Below are 16,684 nucleotides of genomic sequence, written 5' to 3'. Positions count from 1 at the left end.
CTAACGTTACTTAAGCGAATGAAAGCTTTACTAACGCCAAAAGTAACATTTTGTTTGCACTTTATTGTATGTTGGTTTGTCTGTAGTTGCAAACAATAAAATACTTGCTTCAGTGATTGTCATGAGGCATTAATTTTACATTAAAATGATTTATAAAAAAGAAGGTATCTTTTGCCTTTAAAAATGTCATTATTATAACACAAATCAAATAAATAATTATTTAATAGGAACTGAATTATCACGTAGTAAGTTGCGGTATTCTGCATTTGGCAAAATTGACGATTGCAAAACAGACGGTTCGACTTCGTAAATACATGTACGTAAGTGAAGTGCGTAAACGGCATTGGTAGCCTACGTAAAGTTAAGTGCGTAAACAGCATTGATCCTTTTGCGCGGGTCATTTGAGTTTGTATTTTTTCGTTGGCTGTCATATATGGGGTTGTCTATACCAGGGCTTCCCAAACTTTTTTGATCGCGACCCCTTTTAATCTCTTTAAATTTTCCGCGACCCTTCACGGATAATATGATAAACAATGCAAAAATACGTTTGTTGTATTTACTGAAACGAAACTAAAAACAACGTACCGGTACTCGGAGTCTACTACTTTACACGTTCAAACACCGATAACTTTTACGTGCTTTAGCCTTTAGCTTCTGTCACACTGTTTTTCAAATAGGCACTTATCACCGTGCGGGCTAAGTTCGGGCCGTTGCAGTGCTTTGCAAGCGGACATTAAACACTGCTTAGAAATCGTAAATTTATTACCTATTTTGATTAGAAAATGTTTTTCTCTCTGCGCCACACAGAACTTAAGCGTAGTCTATAACTCTATTTGTCATCTTTATGTTGCATTAAAATGCCTGTGTATTTCAAAACAATTGCAAGCGTTGCGTTTCAACCGACGTTTGTTTGATCAATGACGTCGCTACAAGCGCGTTTGCGCTTAGCTGCAAACGTTTCAAAACCGACGTAACTTGGAGCAAATATGACATTTTGACGTTATACAACGGTCACGGCGGGGGGTGTGCGACACCCCGTACTCTACGCCAGTGTATGGAGTATCTTCTGCAAAATTGGTACAGCTCTCTGCGACCCCTCAAGTTTGTTAAGCGACCCCTTCCGGGGTCGCGACCCCCAGTTTGGGAAGCCCTGGTCTATACCAAGTAGTTACAAAAATAAAAAATTATCGGAAAATTAATCACCTATCGGAAATTAGCCAACCTGTCTAGTGTGAGTTCTTATGTTAGAAGTTCTACCGTATATGGAGACCAACTACTGTCGCGGGCCGGATGAAATGACGCCCTGGGCCGGATACGATCCGCGGGCCAAAGTTTGGTGACCCCTGCTGGTTAAATACCAACTTCAGGTGCTGTGTTTTACATGTTCATAGCACACTCCGGTCTCGAAAAACTTGTAATCTTTGAGCTACCTATCGGTATTTATCAAGTTTGTCTGATGTTAGTTCTTATGTGAGCAGCTCTACTCCCACATAAGTTTTCAAATTCGTCAAGGTGGCTGCAGCGTAGGGGTAGGCATACATGACGTTTTCCTTGTTTTCGCGCGTCTGTGTGAACCAAGCGACGAATCGGAGATACCTTCCACATCATAGGTTTTGTCAAGTTCGTGATTGTTAAAATGGGGTAAGCCGCGAGGGGTGCTAACTTTTTTTAATAGGCCCAATTTTTATCAGATAAAGACGCCCAAGGAGAATAAACCGTAGAATAAAAACAAAAAATATACGGAGTTCAAGAAAATTGTGGAATTTTGTTGCGTCAGCACCTTGTATACTTTCTTTTTACCGGTATATAAAGTTTTATAGCAGGGGTGGGGAACCTGCGGCCCGCGGGCCACATTTGGCCCGCTTGTCTTTTTAATGTGGCCCCCGTCACAATTCTGTTAAAGTACAGTATACAACATAGCATAAAAAAACAATAAAATGTTTATGTTCAAATATTTCCTTGAAATGGCTTAGACATTACTGGTAATCTTTCCATTCCACAACATGACGCCAAACTTCTAAAAATTGCCACACTCTATATTCAACCACTTGGTATATTTGTGACGTAACAGTCACTTGATTGCCTTTCCTTGCAGCAAACAAATCATTTGTCATGTGGTGTTAGTTTTAAAATGGTTTGAGGGCTATTAGCGTGGATCCTTAAAAATATCTCCTTGGGAAAAAGACAGATCGGTATAATGGAGCTACGGTGTTCCAGAAAGAATGGACAAACTATTACTTTTTTAGTCGAAATAAGTGATAAACCTGTATGCCTTGTTAGTTGCATACATGTAACATCAAAGAAAAAATCAAATCTGAAGCGATGAAATGTAAAACCACTTGTGTGCTTCGGATATTTTACATAAATTTTGAAAACAAAAAAATATTTGGCCCGCCCGAAAATGTTGTGCAATTCATGCGGCCCGCGATGTAAAGTAGGTTCCCCACCCCTGTTTTATAGAAAGGTTTTGCATGAAGTCGCAGGTCGCCACAACCCAAAAACTTGATCCAATTATGGTGGGCCATACGGGATTTAAAACAACAGCTGCGGGAATGTAAAATACCGTCGCGGGCCGCACTCTGGACACCCCTGGGGTAAGCCATTTCACGAGGCTTGGATCTGATTTTGCATAAACTTAAGCAAAGTATAATAAAAAGGGCAGTTGGCTTTTGGTCTTCTTCGAACAGGTTGGAATGTTGACGGATCAACTTGGTCAAACGCAAAGAGCGGCTCAATTGTACTAGCACGAGTTTGCTTGCAGCATTGTTAGCAGCTGTAACACGGTGGATATTCATTCGGGGTTTGGAGTAGTGGTGATCAAAATTAATCAACTCCTTAATGGAGTCTATTTGTTCCACAGTAACGGGTTTAGTCACTTGTTGCTCAGATCCAATGCATTAGTCTGCGGTGAAACTTCCGATGAGGGCATTAGAATCAAAACTGACATCGATTTGTTCGAGCAGATAAAATAGTTTTTTAAATTTAAAAATATGTTTGGAAAATCACATTAACAGCAACCAAATTGCCAATGTGTCAACCAATTTTTTTTTTTAAATAAAAAAACGTTTTTCAACTCGACACGATTGTTTATTTTTCTTTATTAATATTTGGCCGTCAGTCGTTTATGCCTAAAAACTACTTTTAGACAGTTTTCAAATATCAAATGTTTGGTAATAGCGTTTTAATCAACGAAGAATCGTCAGCTCGTTTCAACATACATGTCCGCGGTAGCATAAATTTCTCTGTAAATTTGTAACCCTATGTCCTTTAGGCCTAAACGGTCCTTTGAGATACGTTTCAGATACCAAATGTCGTTGATCGTACAACAAATACCAACAGTCGTTGACCGCCCCTTTGGCTGAACAATCTTGACATTAGCAACACAACGTAAAAAAGGTTGCATCAAGAAAGACATCAAATCGTACATTCAAAACAGAAACGATCATTTGGAAACAATTTAGATTAGCCATAAAAGTCCTACATCAAACTATTACCAAACCTAAAACCCATCCGGCCTAAAATTGTCGTCTGAATTAGTCCAGAATCCAAAAAAATGGGTCCAACCCGAAGTTGAATTGTTTTTTGCTGAGAGTTGAAACAAAGCCCAAAGTGTATGCTTGGCGAAATGTAGCTCAAATAAGTAAAGTCAGGCTGAAATCAAGCCGTATTATTTAAACTGAAGCGTAAACCCGAATAGCCCAGCACCTACTCTTTATCCCCGGTCAGATTATGAACTATTTCGTTTACAGAAATTTGATGACTTTGTTGTTGTTTAAATGACAAACATCCGATACGCAATTGAGTTTTCTGTCACGCGTATTTTGTTTTTAAACACAAAGCGATTTCAGTCATAAACCGGCAAGGCAACGTATTCAGTAGATCGATTGTGCCCTTATGTTTAGGGTAGAGGACAGGAAATATTTCACCATCAATTTGATTCAGCGTTTTTATTACGAAATTTGGATGTTACCGGGCCGAAAGCTGGTTAATAACAAAAGCATGTTGTTCAGTTGATTTACCTGTAATATTTTCTTAACAAATCCTTTTAGTGTTAGTATCTGTTTGTTTATGAGTTCTTTTGTTTTACAAATCTTTGAGGTAAAAATGATTTTACTTAATACATTAAGCCTTGTCACTTCATTGCTGGAAGTGCTGTTACAAGGTGGTGCAATATACGGATGGCCTTCACTTCAATTTGTCCTTATGCAGGAAGGTTATTTTGCGTTGAATTGCTCTTCAAACATAAGTAACGCAACCACATGCTCTTCCGGCGAAGCAAAATTTAACCTAGTCTTTGCTATGGCTATTACTGGATTTATGATAAGCGCAATTCCATTCGGTTACATATTGGACAGATTTGGAACATGGACCAGTAGAAGCATTGCATGCTTTCTCAACACTTTTGGCTGGACATTGCTGGCTGTGATGTCACCGCAAACAGCTGGTTTACTTTTTCCAGCCATGATATTCATTGCAACAGCCGGATTGCATTTACTAATCAGCAACGTTCAGTTAAATGACCTGACAACCAACTTCAAATCGGGTTATAACTTTATGGTTACTGGTGCATTTGATTCCGGGGTGGTAATTTTCTTTCTTGTGAAACTGGCGTACGACAATGCCATTCAATTTAAAACCATTTTTCAGTTCATGGCCTGCCTAAGTGTGTTTCCATGGGTACGCACGTTTCTTTTGATGCCAAAAAACAAACTTTTAGTTGAAGAAAATGGCAAAGCAGTAAAATTCGGAATCTTTGAAGTCTTGCACCTTGCAAAGCAAACTCGCCTAAATTTTGCGAGGAAAGCAAAGGTGCAGTTTCAAGCCAATTTAAATCAGAATGAAATTTCATCCGTTGATGAGACACAAAACACAGAAATGGAGAAGACTTTAAAATCGTGTTTAAAGTCCCCACTTTTTTGGACCAACCTTATGTTCATTTCCGTAGGCAACTTGCGGTTTGTATTTTATGTTGGCAGTTACATAACTTGGATTAGTCAGATAGAAATTGCAGGGAGACTCGACTTTTTCACCAACCTTTTCAGTTACTTTTTGATATCAGGCGGTCTAGCAGCACCTATAAATGGTTTAATATGCGACGCTGTAATTAAGTACAACAACTCGCCAGAAATTAGCCCCCAAACCCGAAAACTACGTGGTCTTTTTGTATCCATTTTAATAACAGGAACACTTGAAATAATTCTGAACATTACAGTGTTGGCAAACAGCATATATGGGTCCTTAGTAACTTTGCTTTTCTATCGTTCATTTCTGTACGGTAGTGTGATAGACTTTATAGCTAAAGCATTTCCAATGATTCATTTTGGCAAGCTTTTTGGGTTTACATATATATCAGCTGGGCTTTTCGGAACTTTGCAGTACGCGTTGTTTTTAACCATCGAAAACTTACATTTATTTTCCGTTGTAAACTATCTTCTGTTGGTTCTTTGTGTTCTTAGTTTAATTCACCCTTTGCTTATCTTTGTTAAAGCGTATACATGTAAAACTGTAAACAGTGAAGAATAACACAGATGTCAAAAACCTATTTTGTTTTAGATTTGCTGAAATTAAACGCAGGTTTTGTGCAAAACGTAGAAGCATCATTACACTTGTACGAATGTGCAGAAGGCACACCGTTTGCCTAAAGTGGTTGAGCTGCAGTACACTCATATCTTACGTAGTTCCACATGTCCTATTCACTTGTGGGAAATAAAATTTTTTTTTTTGCGAACCCATCGCCTTGGAGGGCAAAGCTCAATGCTTATCATCGCATTTCACCTGACGTAACGATCAAATATGGAAAGTACGGAAAACTGCAACATACGGCGGGACGACCTCGCCAAATTACCTACCAGTTTCATTTGACTAATTATTTCATTTATTTTGTTTTGAGCAAAAATCTTGATTATCTTCCACATTTTAAATCATTTTAGTGAAAAATGTTCGAATTATTGAGCAAGCATTTAACTTTTGTAACTACTTTGTACAGACAAACCAGCATCGAATTAAGTGCAAATGAAATATCAGTGGAGTGAAATATGCTTTAATGTAGTTTTGTAATAATTACATTGTTTTGGCACGATTCAGAGAAAGTCACGCAAGCATTAACCATCACATTTGTGCCGTGAAAACAATAACAATTTGCGAGATATAAAGTATAAGCGACACCAGTTGAACACAATTCTCAAAAACAGAATAATATCCGCTCATAGAAAACTGGCATTGCTAGTCCTTTAGTACTTTTATTAGTATAAGAAATGGGTGGACAAAACTAAGAATGCAAATTCCTAATAGAAGGTAGTTTACGATCGAAAACAAAAACGAGTCTTGGATGGTTAGAAACAACGCGTATTGCAGAAGTGAAAAAAGTCCTCCAGCAAAAAATGTAATTCCGTAAAGCTGACCAAAGTGAACCATTGGAAAGTTTTGGGCAAGAAAATTTGACACACCACCCATAAGAAACGAGCGAAAGAAGAGCAAAATTATTAGAGAACCATAAATGCTGTTAATAATTACTGTAATATTTAGGATTATTTGAAGACATCCGGTTATCAGCGTAGATACAAAGAGGCCACGTAGTTTTCGGGTGTTTCGGCTGGTGTTGGAATCACCGCTGTACTTAACAACTACATCGCCTATTACACCATTGATAGGTGCGGCCAGGCCGGCAGCAATCAATATGTAACTAAAAAGGTTAGCAAAAAAATTAATTCTATCTGGTTGAATCTGACTAATCCAAGTTATGTAACTGCCAAAGAAGAATACTAAACGCAAGTAACCAACGCAAAGAAATATGAGGTTTGACCAAAAAAGCGGTGATTTTAAGCACAACTTTAAAGACAACTCCTTTTCTTTGCTTTGTTTCATGTCGACAGAAGAAATCTGCTCCTGATTTGATTCTTCACTTGGATTTGAGTTGACTTGATTCTGTGACTCAAATGTAACTGCAGAGTTTGTTTGAGTTCGCTTCGCAAGATGTAGAACTTCAAAAATCCCGTATTTGGCTGCATTGCCATTTTTGTTAAGTTGAATTTTGTTTTTTGGCATCAAGAGGAACGTGCGTAGCCATGGAAACACACTTAGGCAGGCCATGAACTGGAAAATAGTTCGTAAATGAATGCCGTTGTCATACGCCACCTTAAATAGGAAAAAGACGACCACAGAGGAGTCATAAGTACCGTCCACTAGATACACGTATGTTGACTTACGATTGCTTATCAAGTCAGTTAACTGAACATTGCTTACTAGGAGTTGCTTTCCTCCTACAGCAATCATTATCATGGCTGGGAAAAGTAAACCAGCTGTTTGCGGTGACATCACAGCCAGCAATGCCCAAGCAAAAGTGTTGAGAAAACATGCAATGATTCTACTGGTCCATGTTCCAAATTTATCGAATATGTAACCAAATGGGATTCCGCTTATCATAAGTGCAACTGTAGACAGAGTAAAGACTAAGTTGTATGACGATTCGTTAAAAGAGCATGTCGCAAAAGTTCCGTTGCTTGATGCTGAAGAACAGTTGAAAGCAAAATAACCTTCTTGCATGAGGACAAGTTGTAGAGAAGGCCATCCGAAAATTACCCCTGCAGCTAATACCATTTCCAATAACGCAGTAATTAAGCTTAGTGTACCAAGTACAGTCATTTTTACCTGCAACGTTTGAAAAAAACATGGGAATATAGGTGCGTCCTGAAACTTGACTGGATTTGTTAAGAACCTTAATGATTTCGACTAAACAAAAATGCGAGTAAAATATAGTCCCAGATATTTAATTAGATTTTTGGCACTTAACAAAACAGAATTTAAAACATTTTTAACTGCAAGGTTTGTAAAAAAAGAAAATAGAAGCCTCTATCACACTTTAAAAGTATTCTGTTTTCTTCACCAAACACCCATGTTATGTTTTTCTTGTGTTCAAAAAATACCTGTAACTGCGTAAATATACATGACACCTTAAACCAGCGGTTCTCAAACTTTTTTAATTGTTTGTCGTAACGAACCCTTCTCAATTTTTTCGAGCACTTGCGGTCCAAGCTAAATATATTTATAAAATTTAAAATACCTGTTGCAAAATTAAACTGTCCAATCATCAAACTGAAAGTTAATTAATTTCTGTCGAAAGCATTCCCACAACAACATACAGAATGAATTTAGTTTAGGTTCGTAAGAACACTCGTTTCTCTATCTAATTTTTGCTTACGCACTCGCAAGATCTCATATTACACAAGATCGTAGAATTACTTAAAGCTCCCCGCGGTCCTCCTGAAATCGAGTGGCGGACCCCCAAAGGGACCACGGCCTCTAGTTTGATCAAAACGCAGGTTTAATATAACATTTAGCATCAATACAATTGCCAGAAGAGCTCGATAAATCTGATATTATGCCTGGCAGCAATGGCTTATGTAGCCTAATATTTAGCATCTTAAATTTTCCTGTGCTGATCGAATTTGCTGAAGGCACAATTTGTGTTTACCTTTAAGTGGTTAACCAGTAGTGATTAAACATCTTACGCTGTTCCATCATGCACTTGCGGTTAAGATACATATGTGTTTTGTGAACTAAAAAAAAAGCAGGTCAATGCTTTTACCTATTATTTCACCTCACGTAGCCTAAGTGTTTTTTACACAAAGGAATTTTCTGTTTTGAAAGACAAAAAATGTAATTCATAATTTCTTTGTATTTTACTGAATTTGATACGCTAATGTCTGCTAACTTTTCTTCACGGTAGCGTATCAAATTTTCGATTCGGAACTTTTCCGATGATTCACTTTGGAAAGCTTTGGGGATTAACATACATATCGGGTGAACTTTTCAGATCTTTGCAGTACTATAACATCGAAAACGAGTATTTGTTTTTTGTTGTAGGTATCTTCTCATTGCACTTTTTGTTCTCAGTTTTGTTCATACAGTGGTAATTTTTTAACAAACGAAGCTGAATGATAACCATATTAGGTACCTACAAACCAACTTTCCTGTAATGACAGTGTAGCTGTAGCACACACTGATCTTCCAATTGTACCATCAATTTGCTTGTGCTTGGTAATATTCCAAGTTCGCGCGCATTTATTTTCGGCTTGATATGTGGAGTCACTATAACTTCCTGGCCACACACAACAATTTTGATTTTAGATTTTTTTCACTGCCTGTTCAGCCGGCTGACATTATTAGTTTATCGTGGGTGAATACGTTTAAAATGAAACAAACCAAAGGAAGCGTTCGATTGTGTAAAACTTCTTTTATGAAAGATGTGTGAGCAAGGGATACTAATTTTGCATCTGGTTGTATCAAGTCGTTCTGTTATAAGTATTTTAACATTGAAAACTGTGGTCAAATACTTCCTGGTCATGAAGGTTGCAAAGAGTACTACCCCTACCGCCAACTCTCTTATGTTTTCAATTAGGAAAATTATGCTTTAAGGAGTGAAGGATTTGCTTTCAAGCAACTCTATGTGTCAAGCTACTTTTTTCCCTTGTCGAGCGTTTCTTTGCATTCTGAGAGTATGTCATAGCATTTTCTACCAAGCTAAACCTGTAGTGAAACACAAACCGCTGTTACTTTCAACCACCTCGCACTGCCTGTATCCAGAGAAGCAAATTTGCCCAAACCGTATTTACAATTCGTTCCTCACGATGGCTTGTGAAAAAACAACAAAAAACACTACGTAACAATAGAAACGAAATCAACGCTTGACACGTGGCAGTACAAGGCAGAAAGGCACCAACGCGAAAAGAATACAGAGGAATGATGACGTCACGGACGACGATCTCAACAGTGACGTCATAGGGATGCTTCATCATTGGTATTGCATTTTTCCAAAACAAGGCATAGGGACGCACCAAAAGCTTGCGACTCTTCAGCTGGTGATGTCACGTCGCTTGGTGACGTCGGGCTTTCCGGGTCAGCCGATGATGTCACTAGTTCCACGTCATTGGCACTAGAAGCTACGTCGTTACACATATAATGGCACATATTCGTTACTTAAATAGAGTTTTTAGGAACATTAATTCAGGATAAGACATGACCTCTGAACTTACCTGAATAAGGTCAATAGTGCACTCATACATGGGCCAGACTTGTGTTCCTTGTATGTGATACCAGCCTACACTGTTGTGCGTCTTCATGTGAATTCTAACCTCCGATTTCGTTTTGCAAAAAAATTAGATGGGACACATTCATATCTTACGCAGTTCCACGTGTTCTATTCATTTGTGGGCAAAGACAATTTATTTTTTGCGCACCCATCGTCTTGGAAGGCAGAGCTCAAAGCTTTTCATCGCATTTCACCTGACGTACGTACAAATGTGAAAAGTACGGAAAACAGCAAAATACGGCGGGACGACCTTGCCACATTAGCCACCAGTTTCATTTAACTAATTATTTCACTTTTTTGTTTTCATATGTGTATCTTGAGCAAAATCTTGATTTTCTTACACATTTTGAATTATTTTAGTGAAAAATGCCTTATTCGACTTCAACAAGGATATAACTTTCGTAACTCTTTTGTACAAACAAACCAAATCGATTTAAGCGCAAACGAAATGTCAGTGAAGATAGTCAAAAGCTTTGATGTTCTTATAATTACAATGTTTTGGCACGATTCAAAGAATGTCACGCAAGCCTTAAACCATCAGACATCAATTAAACTTTAAAAGATTCGTGTCGTGAAAACAATGTCAATTTGCGAGATTCAAAGTAGGCTATAAGCAAAACCAGCAGAACAAAATTCTCAAAAACGGAATAATTTCCCCTAATGCAAAACTGTCATTGCTGCTTCTTTAGTACTTTTTTTAGTATAAGAACAGGGTGGATGAAACTAAGAAGGCAAATTGCTAATAGAAAGTAATTCACAATTAAAAACAAATACGAGTCTTGGATGGTTAGAAACAACGCGTATTGCAGAAGTGAAAAAACTCCCGCAGCAAAAAACGTAATTCCGTAAAGCTGACCAAAGTGAACCATAGGAAAGTTTTGGGCAATAAAATTTACCACACTACCGAAAAGAAACGACCGAAAGAAAAGCAAAATTATTAGAGAACCATAAATGCTGTTAATAATTACTGTAATATTCAGGATTATTTGAAGACATCCGGTTATCAGCATAGATACAAAGAGGCCACGTAGTTTTCGGGTGTTTTGGCTGATATTTGAATCACGGCTGTACTTAACAACTACATCGCATACTACACCATTGATAGGTGCGGCCAGGCCGGCAGCAATCAATATGTAACTAAAAAGATTCGCAAAAAAATCAATTCTATCGGGGGGTTGAATCTGACTAATCCAAGTTAAGTAACTGCCAAAGAAGAATGACAAACGTAAATGCCCAACGCAAAGAAATATGAGGTTTGACCAAAACAGTGGAGATTTTAAACACAACTTTAAAGACAACTCCTTTTCTTTGCTTTGTTTCATGTCGACAGAAGAAATCTGCTCCTGATTTGATTCTTCACTTGGATTTGAGTTGACTTGATTCTGTGACTCAAATGTAATTTCGGAGTTTGTTTGAGTTCGATACGCAAAATTTAGGTCTTTAAAAATCCCGTATCTGGCTGCATTGCCATTTCCTTCTAGTTGAATTTTGTCTTTTGGCATCAAGAGGAACGTGCGTAACCATGAAAACACACTTAGACAGGCAATGAACTGAAAAATACTTCGTAAATGAATGCCGTTGTCATACGCCACCTTAATTAGGAAAAAGACCACCACAGAGGAGTCATAACTACCGTCCAGTAAATAGAAGTATGTCGACTTACGATGAGTTGTCAGGTCACTTAACTGAACATTGCTAACAAAGAAATGCAATCCACCTGTTGCAATGAATATCATGGCTGGAAAAAGTAAACCAGCTGTTTTTGGTGACATTACAGCCAGCAATGTCCAACCAAAAGTGTTAAGAAAACATGCAATGATTCTACTGGTCCATGTTCCAAATTTGTCAAATATGCAACCAAATGGGATTCCGCTTATCATAAGTGCAACAGTAGACAGAGTAAAGACTAGGTTGTATGATGATTCGTTAAAAGAGCATGTATCAAGAGTTTCGTTGCGTGATGCTGAAGAACAGTTGAAAGCAAAATAGCCTTCCTGCATGAGGACAAGTTGTAGTGAAGGCCATCCGAATATAACCCCTCCAGCTAATATCATTTCCAATAATGCAGTAATTAGGCCTAGTGTACCAAGCACAGTCATTTTTACCTGCAACGTTTGAAAAATCGAAAATAAATGCCTCTATCCACTTCAAAAGATTTCTTGTTTCTTCACAAAACACCCTAATTGTGATGTTTTCCTTGAGTTCACAAAATATCCGTAACTAAGTAATAGACTTAACACCTTAAACACTGCTTAAGCTGTTTCAGATTTGATGAAAGCGAACGCAGGTTTCATAATAACATTTAGTATCTTAACGTATATATTCCTGTAGGCCTACGTTTTCGAATATGCTGAAGGCACAATTTTTGTTTGCCTTAAGTGGTTAACCGGTACAGATCAAACAACTTACGCTGTTCCATCATGTTATATGCATTCATGGGCGCCGGCAGAAATTTTTCCAGGAGGGGTCAAATTTTGACAAATACACGCATGCAAGGATAGACTCCTATTTTAAGTTTCTGTACATATGGCATAAAATATGCAGTAGATTTGCGTCAACGATGAAAAATTCCCGCACAGCCACGCAACTATGAACCATTTTGTCCGTTTAAAAAGCATAAAAATGGTAGAGGCTATAGAAACAACAACAGATCAACTTTCCTTCTAAGACAGGGGTTCTTAACCAGGGGTACGTGTACCCCTTGGGGGTACGAAGCACCAAAGCAGGGGGTACGACATGCAGTGTAAAATTATACGCTATGAGCTATATTTGTGAAAAATGCGTAGCAAGTTACTTTGTTATATGTCTTTGACTGATTTGAATTGACTGATTGTTGGTGTGCTGTAAATATTGTTGAACTTAAAAGACTGTTTTGATGCATGCTTTCAACGCATAACTTATAAATACACTGAGGTTAATTTCTATTGTTACAATTTTGTTTACTTCCGTCGGCCATTGTAGACAGGGGGTACGAGAAAATTTTATAAACGCTCAAAGGGTACGAGCACTAAAAAGGTTAAGAAACACTGTTCTAAGAGCATTACCGTTTTTCAGTCATCGCGTTTTTCAAGAAAATGTTGTAATTTTGCGGTGTTTGTAATTTTAATTTTGCGTAGGGGCAAGTGCCCCCTCTTGCCCCTACGTGCCGGCGCCCATGTATCCATTGTGTTATGAAACATATGTTGTTACACCCTTTTTGTGGGTATTTGCCGAATTCCCGCTTTTCCTCACTACAACTTGTGTTGCAATCTATTGCGTTGTGTGACGTCATAATCGACTGCCAGTTTTGTCTGATAACGCAACGTGGCTTGGTTCTTTTTGTTGGTGACTTCCGTGGAGCACGGTGCTGCGTCGGTTGAATTAGAAAAGCCGTTTATTGTCGTGCTGACGGATATTGGTGAGTCACTTTGTACATTTGTGTTTAATGGCTACAAAATGTGAATTACTATAATGAATGCGAACTTAACTGCAATGACCTAAAAATGTCATTTTGCTTTGTAATAGCTGTAACCTACTGTACATGTAGTTGGGTTTAGACAAGGTGCTCAAGTTGTATTTTGTTTACGCCGCATTCCTGTTTTATCATCACGTGAAGGGTGACTTATTCCTGTACTGTCGACCAACATAGCTTGGCAAAAACTGTGTGTGAGTCACAAAGGCGCATTGTGGTGATATATGTTATTGTAGGTTTAGGTGTGTACCAGTAATTACTGCGGGTTGAATACCCGTGCTATTTACTCTCTCCGGTTACCACAACAGTTGGTAAGATTTGTGCAGTGTTTCTGCATTTATAGCGCACCGTTTTCCATCCTCTCCTACCATTAACTTTCGTCGTGTTTCCAAATAGGATAATTATGCTTAAAATGGTGGAGAATTTGCTTTCAAACAATTCCATGTGTCAATTTACTTTTCCCCTTTATGAAGCGTTTCTTTGCATTCTGTGAGCATGTCATAGCATTTTCTACCAAGTGAAACCTGTAGTGAAAAACGAACCGCTGTTTCTTTCAACCACTTCGCACTGCCTGAATCCAGAAAAGCAAATTTGCCCAAACCGTATTTACAATTCGTTCCTCACGATGGCTTGTGAAAAAACAACAAAAAGACTACGCAACAATAGAAACGAAATCAACGCTTGACACGTGGCAGTACAAAGCAGAAAGGCACCAACGCGAAAAGAATACAGAGTAATGATGACGTCACGGACGACGATCTCAGCAGTGACGTCATAGGGATGGTTCATCACTGGTATTGCATTTTTCCAAAACAAGGCATAGGGACGCACCAAAAGCTTCCGACTCTTCCGCTGGTGACGTCACGTCGTTTGGTGACGTCGGGCTTTCCGGGTCGGCCGTTGACGTCACTAGTTTCGCGTCATTGGCACTAGGAGCTTCGTCGTCACACTTACAAGACACATACTTGTTAATTGAGTGGACAATTTAAGTAGAGTTATTCAAAATGAGATCTGACCTTAGAACTTACCGGAGTAAGGTCAACAGTGCACTCATACATGGGCCAGACTTGCGTTCCTTGTACGTGATACCAGCTTACACTGTTGTGCGTCTTCATGTGAATTTCAATCTCCGATTTCGTCCTAAAAACATCAATGAAACAGTTAAACACCGAAACAAGTTTGTTCAAGGAAAAGGACATAAAGTTGCAATGTACAACCAATTCTTCACAGTGAAATTTAGGTGGTTTACACCCGTTCACAAAAAATGTTCTTGTAGTTCAGGGGTTCCCAACCTTTTTACGATCTCGTACCACTTGGATGCTCTATACTGCCACGCGTACCACTTCTTGGAGAACGACTAATTTAATCGAATAATATTTTATTCAGAGTAATAACATTGGCCTACTAAAATAACACTAAACCTTAAGCTGGTAGCTTAAGATATAAAACAGTAGATGGTATCTATCAAGAGCAATCATTTTGACATAATTAACGCCCACTGTCACACAGCGTTGTACGGTTTTTCAAAGCAACTGTGCTTCTTGTTGACAATAAAATGACCTGTATTTTCAAAATCGTTATGATACGAAACAACTGCAATAGTTACGTAACAATTAGAATGGGCTTCGGTAAAAAAAAATTTGGTAAACAAAACCAAGAAACAAAATATAAAGTTGTGAATACAGGTTTTTATGAAAAAAAGCGGAAGCTACTCGCGTGCCACCTGAAAAACCTTTGCGTACCACAGGTTGGGAACCCCTGTTGTAGTTTAAGAGTCAGTGAAATGATCAAAAAAGTTATACACAGGCTGCTGCTGCGACGCGTTTATAATAACTACGCACAATTTAAAAAGCAGGAATCGTACAAGTATTTTACTTACTTGAGGATAGTCGTGCAATCGGATACCAAACATTCGTAACTGGTTTCGATCTGCAGAGAGTTAAAATATAGGTTTGGCTAAAAATAACTTTCTTGAGCAAATATGAACACTTCTACATGTCACATTTAAACAACGTTTCAAAAATACAATGCTTAGAATTATCATATAGGTACCTTTTCTGTGGGCGAGTCGACAATCAATTCTACAGCGTCAATGCTTTCCACTTCTTCACATGCAGAAACATTCTCAATCACTTGAAGGGGTCTTGCGTCCACAGAAAAAGATGAATCATCACAACGTGGATGCTCAATCTCCGCAGAACTCTCATCCACTTCTTCCTCGGGACATGAGATCTCAAAAGATTCCCGCCGACTCTCGAGCAGGGAAAAGGCCATAGCGGAATATTTCGAGGACTCCCTGTCAAAGGGTCCTATTTTCTCACTGTGTTTTTTCTCAACTTTAATACTAGGGCCCGCTGAGTAAGGGTTAGATTGATTTTGCAAAGATGAGGAATTTGGCAAAACGTCGTCGTCATCGTCTTCTATGACAATTGGTTCGGGATTGACAACAGGAAAAGATCTCCGCCTTTTCGATGTTTGAATTCGCTTTTGCAGAAATCCATAGATCTAAATAAAACCATAAGTATTTTGTTGCAAGGTTTAGTATTGAAATCAACATGTGTTAATCTGTAAATGTTTGGTGTGAAATAAAGATGGAATTTTGAACTTTATTTTTTTGCAGTTGTGTTTCTTTTTTGAGAGTTTAGGGGAGTTTGTTGATATCTAGGCTCTCAATACTCATTTTCGTCTTAACAAAATGGCGAAGGAGTAAGCTCACCTTTTCAAGGCTGTGCTGTTCCAGTATGTGGTAGTAGAGAGCTTTCTTTCCGCCCAAAACAGGGCATTGAGCGATCGGACACCTCTTGCATTGCAAACCCTGTTCAGTTATTCTCATACTACTCCTGTAAAGAAGTAATAAAGGTAAGATTATTGCGTTTTGTGTGATACAAACAACTATTTTTGGAAAAGCATTTAGAGTTCAAGATTCGAACCCGAGCTGTGGATTTCACACAAGCTTCGAGTGTTGCTATTGATATTTAAATATAGTGTTTAAAGTAGTGATACATCAAAGTTTCGGTTGGCCGTTTTCCCATGTTTCGGTTTCGGCCCTGACGTTTTTTGAAAATTCACCTAAAACCGAACTTTTGATTTGTTTTAATTGCATGAAATTTAAACCAACACTGTAAATATCGCAAATGAGAAAAATT

General features: G+C 38.3%; 4 protein-coding genes across 5 annotated transcripts in view; 1 reads left to right on the top strand and 3 right to left on the bottom strand.

Moving 5' to 3' along the window:
• Positions 1-4,104: 4,104 nt before the first annotated feature.
• On the top strand, positions 4,105-5,523 carry LOC145234429 (equilibrative nucleobase transporter 1-like). The gene has a single exon (XM_080099163.1). The coding sequence runs from the start codon at positions 4,105-4,107 to the stop codon at positions 5,521-5,523; it is 1,419 nt and encodes a 472-aa protein (XP_079955289.1).
• Positions 5,524-6,222: 699 nt separating this feature from the next.
• LOC145234428 (equilibrative nucleobase transporter 1-like) lies at positions 6,223-7,641 on the bottom strand. Its single transcript, XM_080099162.1, has one exon. It carries the CDS (start codon positions 7,639-7,641, stop codon positions 6,223-6,225), a length of 1,419 nt encoding a protein of 472 aa, XP_079955288.1.
• A 2,133-nt stretch (positions 7,642-9,774) lies between these two features.
• On the bottom strand, positions 9,775-12,186 carry LOC145234427 (equilibrative nucleobase transporter 1-like). Its single transcript, XM_080099161.1, has 2 exons — positions 11,313-12,186; positions 9,775-9,938 (listed from the first exon to the last, which is right to left on the bottom strand). The coding sequence occupies exons 1-2, from the start codon at positions 12,184-12,186 to the stop codon at positions 9,775-9,777; spliced, it is 1,038 nt and encodes a 345-aa protein (XP_079955287.1).
• A 1,942-nt stretch (positions 12,187-14,128) lies between these two features.
• The window catches only part of LOC145232885 (uncharacterized), a 39,357-nt gene continuing 36,801 nt past the window's right edge, over positions 14,129-16,684 (bottom strand). Inside the window, exons 32-36 of one of the 2 annotated variants that reach the window (XM_080097561.1) lie at positions 16,255-16,378; positions 15,591-16,043; positions 15,418-15,467; positions 14,555-14,678; positions 14,129-14,487 (exon numbers count right to left, since the gene is read on the bottom strand). In XM_080097561.1, coding sequence (XP_079953687.1) covers positions 14,311-14,487; positions 14,555-14,678; positions 15,418-15,467; positions 15,591-16,043; positions 16,255-16,378 — 928 coding nt within the window. In that variant the 3' untranslated portion in view covers positions 14,129-14,310. The remainder of the gene's footprint in view (positions 14,488-14,554; positions 14,679-15,417; positions 15,468-15,590; positions 16,044-16,254; positions 16,379-16,684) is intronic. The other variant, XM_080097562.1, reaches the window with a different exon arrangement.

Source organism: Phallusia mammillata, chromosome 6 (genome assembly GCF_965637545.1).
Source record: "Phallusia mammillata chromosome 6, kaPhaMamm4.hap1.1, whole genome shotgun sequence".
Taxonomy (NCBI): Eukaryota; Metazoa; Chordata; class Ascidiacea; order Phlebobranchia; family Ascidiidae; genus Phallusia; species Phallusia mammillata.
Note: the sequence above shows the minus strand (reverse complement) of the source record. Positions and strands in the feature narration are given on the sequence as shown.